The sequence below is a fragment of the Sinocyclocheilus rhinocerous genome, unplaced genomic scaffold (assembly GCF_001515625.1).
Source record: "Sinocyclocheilus rhinocerous isolate Xijiao unplaced genomic scaffold, SAMN03320098_v1.1 scaffold240, whole genome shotgun sequence".
Lineage (NCBI taxonomy): Eukaryota > Metazoa > Chordata > Actinopteri > Cypriniformes > Cyprinidae > Sinocyclocheilus > Sinocyclocheilus rhinocerous.
Genome location: NW_015654534.1, coordinates 718,813 through 729,632, shown reverse-complemented (window position 1 = coordinate 729,632; position 10,820 = coordinate 718,813). Strand labels below are relative to the sequence as shown.

The window sequence follows — 10,820 nt, the reverse complement described above, 5'->3', positions numbered from 1 at the left end:
GGAATGGATGCTTCACCCCGAGGTGGTGAAGCAGATATGGAGAGTCTTTGGCCAGGCTCAGGTGGACCTCTTTGCGACTCAGGAGACATCGCAATGTCCCCTCTGGTACTCTCTGACTCATCCAGCTCCACTTGGCCGAGGCTTCGTCTGTAATGCTTTTCCCCCAATCGTTCTGCTCCCGGGAGTTCTGGAGAGAGTGCGCCGGGACGGGGTCCGTCTGCTACTAGTAGCCCCGTTCTGGCCGGGCCGCGTATGGTTCTCGGACCTGATTTCCCTTCTTGACGGCTCTCCATGGGAGATTCCCGTCTGTATGCCTTGAAACTGTAATGCCTTGAAACTGTATGCCCTGAAGTGGAAACTCTTCACTTCCTGGTGTAGAGATCGCCAGCTTGACCCAGTTAACTGCCTGGTCGGTTCAGTGCTAGAGTTCTTGCAGGCTAGATTCTCTGCAGGGTTGACCCACTCCACCCTGAAGGTGTACGTGGCGGCTATAACTGCTTACCACGCCCCTCTCGGTGGTCAGTCTGTGGGAAGTCACCCCCTGGTTACACGTTTCCTCCGTGGTGCGCTGAGGCCTCCCGTATGACCTCGTGTTCCACCATGGGACCTGGCCGTGGTCCTGGAGGCTCTCTGTAAACCTCCGTTCGAACCTATTGAGGAGGTTTCAGATCGAGTTCTGACACTTAAGACTGTCTTCTTGTTAGCCATCACTTTACTTAAGAGAGTCGGAGATTTGCAGGCCTTGTCAGTGGCCCCCTCCTTCCTAGACTTTGCGCCCGGCTTGGGACTTGAAAGTCTGGCGGCGTGGGCATCTCGTTCTCAAAGCGTTCGACGCAGCTCGAGTTCCTGAAGGGGAACGTCTCAAGGTTACGTATGTAACCCTAGTTCCCCAAGAGAATTAGACGCCGTGTCCCCTGCCATACTTCCGGCATCCTTGTGAGTGCTTCCCTCATTTTCCAGAAACTGCCGCTGTCTCCTCCTCACGTGCCTTTATAGCTTCCTGGTCACACGTCAACCCCGTCCATGACGTCGCGTCCATCCATTGGTCTGATTACACACACGATTCAGAGCATAGTCACGCTGAAGGCGTTCCCAAAGCGTTCGATGCAGTGTCTCGTTCCCTCGGGGAACTAGGATTACATCCGTAACCTTGAGACGATTATCTGCAAGTACAGTTTATTAAAAACATACTTGATAGTTTGAAGTACACTACAAGTGCACTTTCAATTCAATTAGGGCTTTTTAACCCCAAAACACTTAAACGCAAGAGGGTTGACATCTTTTAAAATAGAAATTTCATGAATTATTAACATATATTTGTTTTAAATAAAACGCGTGATTTATAACAGGGCACACAAAAAAGGCACCTACATTTCCTCAGTCATCTATTAGAATTATAAGTAACTTATAAGATTTCAAACTTACTGTGAAGTGGTTGAAATAATGTAGCGCTTTTAACCAATCAACAACTATTGTTACTTTTCAAGGCTGCTTTTATAGCTTCCTGGTCACACGTCCCACCAGCCGTGACATCGCACCCATCCATTGGTCTGATTACACACACGATTCAGAGCATAGTCACGCTGAAGGCGTTCCCAAAGCGTTCGATGCAGTGTCTCGTTCCCTCGGGGAACTAGGATTACATCCGTAACCTTGAGACGATTATCTGCAAGTACAGTTTATTAAAAACATACTTGATAGTTTGAAGTACACTACAAGTGCACTTTCAATTCAATTAGGGCTTTTTAACCCCAAAACACTTAAACGCAAGAGGGTTGACATCTTTTAAAATAGAAATTTCATGAATTATTAACATATATTTGTTTTAAATAAAACGCGTGATTTATAACAGGGCACACAAAAAAGGCACCTACATTTCCTCAGTCATCTATTAGAATTATAAGTAACTTATAAGATTTCAAACTTACTGTGAAGTGGTTGAAATAATGTAGCGCTTTTAACCAATCAACAACTATTGTTACTTTTCAAGGCTGCAAACATACTTTAGGGATCAGGGTAGGGCTGTGCAAAAAATCGAATGCGATTTTCATGCGCATCTCGTCAGTAAAGGCACTCCTGTGATTAGAAGTAAATCTCCAGCACGTGCGATCAGATGGAGCGGCATTTACTACACAGAGCCGTAGTTCACTGACAAGCTACACAAAATCACGTTCAAAATCGCAGGCGATTCATTGCCGATAATAGTTAAGATAGATAATAGATAATAGAACTGATTAATAGTTCAAGAATCTGCATTTGAAAAATATTACAAATACATATTTGTTGACCACTAATCTGAATATTAGATGCTCCTGGACTGATCAGACATGAAAAAATATGATTTCTTATGTAAAGCAATAACATTTTAAAAATGAAATTCTAAAAATTCTGGAAGTTTCAGGCACAAATTACGCTGTTTCCTGAGAACCAACCTATGGAAGCCGTTTCCATCACTGAATAAAAAAGTGCGACTTTTGATCTCACAATTCTGACTTTTTTTTTCTTGCAATTATGAGAAATAAAGTCGCAATTCTGAGGAAAAAAGTCAGAATTGCAATATAGAATTTCGCAATTCTGAGAAATAAAGAAAGAATTGCAAGAATAAACTCGCAATTCTGACTTTTTTTTCAGAATTGTAAGTTTATATCTAACGATTGTGATTTTTTTCTCAGAATTGTGACTTTTTTTCCTCAGAATTGCGAATTTATATCTCGCAATTGCTTCTCTCAGAATTGTGATATAAACTCGCAATTGCGAATTATAAAGTTCAATTGCAAGTTTATATCTCACAATTCTAAGAAAAGAAGTCAGATTTGCAAGAAATAAATTTGAATTGCGAGTTTATTTCTCAGAGTTGCGAGGTCATATCTCGCGGTTCTGAAAAGTTTCTCACAATTACGAGTTTATATCATGCAATTCTGAGAAAAAAAAGTCCAAATTGCGAGATGTAAACTCCCAATTGTGAGAAAAAAGTTTGAATTTTGAGATAAAAAGTCACAATTACCTTTTTTGTTTTCTATTCAGTGGTGGAAACGGGCTTCCATACCAACCAGCTCTATGTGGCATAAATTTTATTATAAGTGTTTTGGTTTTGACCTGTTAGCGAGTAGATCCACTCTCTCTCTGATGCGCTCTGAATAGATGTTGTTCTGACTGATGAGGCTCTCTCCCGCCTCTATGACAGCTTTAATGCGGTGGAGGTTGAGCTCCATGGTGGTGGTAAAGTCCTTGTGCTTTTTGATGGCTGCCTCCACTGTCTCCACTGTGGTGGGGAGCTCCACATGGGCCAGCGCTGACTCCTGAGGAGAGGAGAGAAAGACAGGGTGAAATACTGCATACAGAAAGCATCTAAAATGAGGCCAGATCAATTACACTAAAAGCAAGTCCATTATCAGGGTAAATGGTAAGCTGTTGGTGTTACTGCAATATTAAACATTAGAAACAATATCAAAGCTCACATATTCTTCTGTGACGATTCCACAAATGTTTTCTAACTCGGTCAGTTCTACAGATTAAAGATGCAAATAAAAACAGTCTACTTAAATTTTTCTTGCAAACATGTATTAAATGGAAGCAAAATAATAATTATAATAAAATAATTGTCAACTGTTTAGTAAATGTTCCCATTTAGAAAAGTTAAGCTCAAACAAACTTAAGGAAAAGTGGCTAATGAATGCCACTGCCATGTGTGTTTAGTGCAAACCAGTTCACACTCGATGGCAGTGCAGATTCTTATTCTGTACCCGCAGGCAACAGAAAGCGACTCTGGGCTTTTAGCAAACCAGAAAAGACACAGCTTCTAACATACACCCAGACGGGGTTGAGGAAATGCATGTCCTCTGACATTTAAACTGCATTATTGCCGCAAGATATTCTTATGAAGTGATGACCCAACATAAAAGCAGCAAATGTCTCAGAATATGAACTAAGCAATGACCTTAAAATACCCTGATGCTCCTGACATTTACAGACGTGACCTGAAAAAGATCAGTCAGATCAGTTTGTGTCTCCTAATGATCTGCTCTTTAACTAACAGAATGGAAAGTCGTACATGAAGTGTCTTAAATATCTCAATTGTTTCTCCTAGACAGCAATGAGATCTAAAGGAAAGCAAATGGAGACCTTTTGCAAATGGAAAACTAACGTTTTTCTCATTTGCATTCATCTTTTTACTCAGGTTTTCCTCATTTGTGAGGGCGAACTGGTTTGGACTAAACACACGGCAGTATTCAAACCTGCCATGTTTGCGATCAGTCATGTGGCACATGGAAACCAATGTCATTTGACCCCAGTTTCAGAAGAGATCTCAACAATATGTCAAACTGTGCTCTGATTGGGCAAGATATCGAAGTCTGCAGTCAACAGTTAGACGTTTCAATATGCTTACATTCAAAGCTTAAACAATTTCATCATTACCCAATTGATTTTAGTAAAATAAAAAATATATTTTTTAATTTTATGAGAAACATTTGAGACAAAGTTGGTAAATAAATATATTTTAAACATAACTGTATTTAACTTCTCTTCTGCTCTGTCACTTTTCTAGCAATTTGTTTAATATAAAAAGTTTGAAATAATTTTTTTTAAGTCTCTTATGATCACCCAGGTTGCATTTATTTTATCAAAAATACAGTAAAATTGTCATATTATGCAATATTGTTACAATTATTACAAAGTTTAAGCAGCACAACTGGTTTTAACGTTTATAATATTATTAAAGGGTTCATGAACTGAGAAATCAAAATTCCATTGATCTTTTAACAAATAAGAGCTCATTGTACTATAAAAACATCCTGTAAATTTCAGAACTCAAAACTTTCTCATAAGTCTAAAATCAGTTTATATTGAAGCTAATCTGCCAAAACGACAGGTTGTGGAATGTGCCACTTTATGATGTAATAGTGTGACTAAACCCCGCCTCCGCAGAAGAAGATCAACTCCTGCTTCTACAGCACTGTTTATCGTCTGTTTAGCCCCGCCCACCGATTCGAGCACATAGTAAGTAAATAACGAGAGAGGCAAACGCAGGTCTGCGTGTAAACCAAATGATAAAGATGCTCCGAAGACAACAAGACACTGTGCAGTGCCAAGTTGTGGAAAAACACAGTCTTCCATCAACAGGGTTTGCATTGCCTTCCTTCTGATCCCAACATTAGGAAAGAGTGGATGAACTTCATTTTTAATAAAGTTCCAGACCACGTCAGTAAGAACTTGGTCCTTTGTTCACTTCATTTTACCACAATTCGATGCAGGATATTCAAAAAGACTGAAACTAAAAGACGATTCTGTGCGACTATATTGGATCTGACAGTAACGTCGCACCACACAAGTGTGAGGAACTTTTTTTATTACGTGATCACTATTACTCTGTCTGTTATTACAGATCGTTTGATATGTACGGAGTATTTATGCATTTTTGACCTAAATCACAGCAGTCATCAATGAAGGCTGTAGGCTGTCAAACACACACAACTGTTAGCCAATCATAGCAGTGGGCGTTTACTTCAGAGTCGACAATCTGCCACGCCTATTCAAACAGAGCGTTCCCATGAGGGGGTCAAAACTGGACTGAAAATAGCTTATTACTTCTAAATTATGGTGTTTTTTGATGTAAAATCTTGATAACATTATAAGTAGACCACAGAGAACAATGTTACTGTTTTTACTGTATTTTTGATCAAATAAATGCAGCCTCAATGAGCAAAAAAGACTTCTTTCAAACACACACACACACACACACGCAAAAATTTAATTATTCAAAACCTTTTGACTGGTAGTGTAATTACAGGAATAGTTTACCCAAAATGAAAATTCTGTCATCATTTACTCAGCCTCATGTCATTCCAAACCTGTATAACTTTCTTTTTTCTGTGAAACCCAAAAGAACATATTTTGAAGAACTCTGGGGTCCAAACAACATTGGACCACATTGACTTTTAATGCATGAGGTTGAGTAAATGGTTTTCGGATGAACTATCCCTCTAAATATAACTACATTTAAGTTATAAATCATAAATGAGATCTCCTTTAAGATTCCTCATCTATGAAAGAGCAACCTCTGTGCAATAACATTTAGGAAACAGCAGTCTTCAGAAATATCTTTCAAATCTGAACTGTGCAAATGACACAAAGAGGTGTGAGGGGCTTCACCTGGTTATTGAGGAAAGCCTCGGCCTGTTTGACATCCCTCAGGAAGAGATGGAAGATGTGAGCTTGCACCAGCACTTCCCTCCTGCTCTCCCACATCTCCAGCAGTTTGTTCCAGCCCACGTCCAGCTTGTGCAGCCACTGCTGCAGAGCTCCATGAGGCAACGGCGCTTCATCCGTCTCCAAGAGCTCATTCACAGCCTGGAGACGCTCATAGTCCTCTTCGTACCTTCCGATCTCCTCCTTGAGCGCAGCGTGTTGGTTTATCAGCCGTTCCGCATCCTCTAAAGCATTGGGAAGCTCATCTGAAGCAGCAGCTGTCTGAGTTTGCACCAACCAGGTGAGGAATGAATCCAAGTCTTGGATGAACTGTTGCAAGCGGCCAGCGACAGTTAAAGAGTCCTCACAGCCTTGTAATGTACGCTTTAGCTCTTCCCACTCCACACTGATGCCCTCAAAGGGAACCAGGATGTCTATGGCCTTGTCCGGATGGGATGTGGCGAGCTCCTCCACTTCCTCCTGAAGCTGAAGGAGCTTGGGCTCGAGAACCGCCAGAGCTCCCTCCATGGTAGAGAGACGGCGCTGCAGCGCCAGAACGCTGCCCAGGTCACTGCCCACATACTGCGTGGCGTCTATGGCTTTCCGCTTGTCCTGAATCTGGGACTTGATCTCCGTGCATTCCAGTAAGTAGTTCTGGATGCGCAGGATTGAGTCCAGGTGATCTTTCTTCTGCTCGACCAGCTCCACGATGCGGTTCCACCTGTGATGTGCAAAAAGAAAGCAATTTGGTTGATTTTTGGATTTAAAGACACTTTAATCACTTGTATCTTTGTTAAAGTTCCATTTCAAATCTTGCTCCTTTTTTTTGTGGAAAGTCGGTATGTTCCCTGTCTTGCGTTGTAAATGTGTAATTAAAAATGACTCTAAACACTGATCTCTGTTAGCTTTGAGGTCATTAATATGCTAGTGCACACCTAAAAGTTGACAACCTTAGCTTTTATCATACACAAGTGCATGTAAAATTTACAGCTTTTCTCTACCAGGAAAATTACCCAAAATGTTGATGACTCATCTTGTTCACAGCAGGGTTATTATAGTCCACTAAAGCTAAAACTAAAACTACAAAAAAATAAACTACAAAAAAAAAATTTTTTTATAATTATCTGAAATAAAAATAAAAAATATATTTTATTTTATAAAATAAGAAACATTTCTCATTTTCATTTACTTCATCTTGATGTACTAAAATAACTAAAAGAATGTTAAAAACTAGACATATAAAAAAAATAATAAAAATGACAAAAACACTCAAAGAAATTATAAAATGTTAACTAAAATGAAAATGAAAAAAAAAAAATGCAAATGTAAAGCTATAATAACATCTCGATGCTAATAAAATAACACTGGTTTTCAGGGATGTATATGCAATTTTGTCCTATTAAATACTCTCTAGAACAGTGGTTTTCAACCTTTTAGACTTCAAGGCCATTCATTGTCCTCAACAATATTTCAAAGGCCCTCTATAACGTTTTTTTTTTTAAAACTTATTTTAATAGATGGGCTCTTATAATTTCTGTAAATTAAAAAATGATAACTAAAATAATTATAGTCAAAATAAAAGAACTACATTTCAAAATTCCAGAAGTTTTAAGAGCCACAGATCTAGAAGGAGAATGTCCTTCTCAATAATAAGCTTAATGTGATTTCACCAAGCAGCACTCGTTTCTTGAGCAACATTCTTGCTGGTTCTTGAATAAATAAACAGGTTTTATTTGAAAGTTTTATCAGCATAACTAATTTACATTTATGCATTTAGCAGAATTTTCCATGCACTCTTAAAATGTTCCTAATGTTTACAAATGTGTCTGGTGTAGACAGGGTATTGGTGTTATTTTCACACGGTGCTACACTATACGATAACAATACTATATAATGACCTCAAAACACTTTTGCATCACATAACCAGCTCCATATGCATGGCTTTTCTGACACAGTAAATTGCTCGATAGCGCACCTGGCTTGCAATTGCAAAGTACTCGGGTACAAATCCCGTGAAACACTAGTCAAAATAAAATAGCTCAAAAAACCATGTTTGCCATAGCAGATATGTTTAATCTCACATTTGCTTTCGTTGACACTATTGGTTAGATGTAGGGTTTAGGTTCATTATTTTAAAAAGTGATACAGCATTAACCTTTAAGTGCCACTCAACAAACATATCACTTCCAAACTGCCACGAAACGTACAAAAACCATGCACTCTTAAAATGTTCCTAATGTTTACAAATGTGTCTGGTGTAGACAGGGTATTGGTGATAAATGATGATCAAAATCTTAAATAAATCTTTTTTTTTTTTTTTCCCAACATTTAAATGGCAAATATAAAGTATGTTGAGGAAATTGAGGAAATATTTTTTGTCATACAATTTAATGAAAGGTGGGTCTATTTATATGTATTAATTAAAAAAAATTTTTTTATTAAAATGCAAAATTTGTACTACATCCCATTGTTAAGTTCATATTCACATCATTCTGTTACGATCTTGAGTACGGCTTGGATGATGCATAATAAAAAAGACTCGGTTCCAGAAAACATGACTCAGTCTGAATCATTCCCAAATCATGGATGCACGCACACACACACACACATCAAGGATCCATCCACACAAGAAACGGTCTGAGGACGCACCGGTGGGCCACAGATCAAGGCCTGAGACACAATATCACAAATCAAACATAGAGTAACAACAGGGTATACTGTAATGAAACATTCTTATAAATACACTGTGGCATGAAATATTGAAGAACATAATAGCTGTGAATGTACCCATAGTGCTCTGTTTTGAGCCGGGTCAGGCGCACCCTGTATGTGGCAGCCACAGCAGATGGCAGCACGCTGAGAGAGGCTATTTATGCCAAGGTTGGTCTAAAACGGATCACTGGAGTTTTTCACACATACGTCACAGTTTGCCAGTTTCAGTGAAAGCTTGTGAAAGCAGCAGCCCATTTTCTAAATACACCCATGTAGAGCCATGTGTTAAAAGTGATGAACAACAGCAGCATCAGGAATGTGCAGGGTTTTCTGAATGAAACCATTTCAAAATAAAACACAAGTTACATCAACTGAAAACAACTACATATCAGGGTAATGAAAGACTAACATGGCATAAGAGGATGGAAAAACATGCAACAAAATTAGCAATATATGAGAAAAAGACAAAAAGAATAATTGGCCAGAGATACTGGAACAGAAAATTATGATTTGTAATAATTAATTTGCGTTAATAAATCAATAAATAAATAATGCTTTTTTTGGTTTGAGCACAACAGTGCCCGCCCACTTTTCAGCAGCCTTGGTTACGGTTGGGTATATGTTTACTAATACACCTCACAGGCATTCACCTCACTAAACATGCGATACACAGCCAACGCGTCATGCAGCCACTGCTGCCGCAACACGCCAACTTCCGCCACCTCTGTGTAGAGCTGCTCCGTCTCAGCCATGCGCGCTCGCACCTCATCCAGCTCCCGATAATGCAACGGCAATGCAACCATGTGTTTCCGAAGGCCCACCACTTGTACGCGGTGTTTATCGATACTCTCTCGAACACCTCTGTGCTTTTTAAGTAGAGACTGCGTTGAATACTCATCATGTCCGAAGTCCTCACTAGAAACGAGGCGGTAAGCGTCCTGTAGCCAAGCTAGTAGATCGTCCGTCTCGGTGCTAAACTGAAAAAAGTCCAGCGCCTCCTGTAGGTTACAGAGTCTCTGTGTGACCTGGTCCTCCAGTCTCTTCCACTCCGCCTTGACCTCCATCAGTCGCTCTTGTATTCCTGCCGTACCGAAGCTCTTCTGGGTGAGGATCTGCTTGCCCTTCTTCATGGTCTGCTGAAGTAACGCACGTCGCGCCAACAGCTCTCCAGCCAAAGTTTTGTGCTTCTGCAGCAGTCGTAGGACGCTGCTCAGGTCTTTTCCGCAGCTCTGCGTGGCCAAGATGGACGTCTTCTCTCGGATCCAATTCTCCGATTCCTCTACCTCCTGAAAGAAGGCCCAAAGCTCGCGTGAATCCTCCAGCTCCGAGTGCCGTTTTGCAGCCAGCTGCTTTAATTCTTCTAGGCAGGTGTTGACGTGGTTGACCCGGTTACAAATTACCTGAGGGTCACACGGCTGGTAACCTGAGTGAGAAACAGAGACAAGGGAAGGAGCTTCACTGATTTCACCGATTTGTTATTTAGTTGGCTAATATAGATAAAGTTTTGTCAGATTAGCAAAAATGGCATGTAATAGTCTTGTAAACACTAAGAAAGTGTTGAATACAGCAAATTAATCAGCATGTTCTGCATCATTCGTTGAGAGTATTTATGAATTTATGGAGATACACTATAGCTGTATAATTTCTAGCTTGCTGCAAAATTTCTTTTAGTTTATATATATATATATTTCAATCATGACAACTCTCGGAACAGTATAATAATAATAGCCTAATAATATATATATATATATATATATATAAATAAGTTAAAAATGTCAGTAAGCCTTGTAAACACCAAGTAAGTGTTGAAAACTACAAATTAATCAGTATATCATTCGTCGAGAGTATTTATGAATTTATGGAGATATAGCTGCATAGCTATTTTCAGCTTGTTGCAAATTTTCTTTATAATATATATATAT

The 10,820-nt window shown here is 39.4% G+C and overlaps 1 protein-coding gene across 1 annotated transcript in view; it reads right to left on the bottom strand.

Moving 5' to 3' along the window:
- LOC107717595 (spectrin beta chain, non-erythrocytic 4-like) overlaps positions 1-10,820 on the bottom strand; it is an 82,419-nt gene that overhangs the window by 53,035 nt on the left and 18,564 nt on the right. The window contains exons 14-17 of the mRNA XM_016524403.1: positions 9,539-10,321; positions 8,974-9,052; positions 6,151-6,907; positions 3,097-3,299 (exon numbers count right to left, since the gene is read on the bottom strand). Coding sequence (XP_016379889.1) covers positions 3,097-3,299; positions 6,151-6,907; positions 8,974-9,052; positions 9,539-10,321 — 1,822 coding nt within the window. The remainder of the gene's footprint in view (positions 1-3,096; positions 3,300-6,150; positions 6,908-8,973; positions 9,053-9,538; positions 10,322-10,820) is intronic.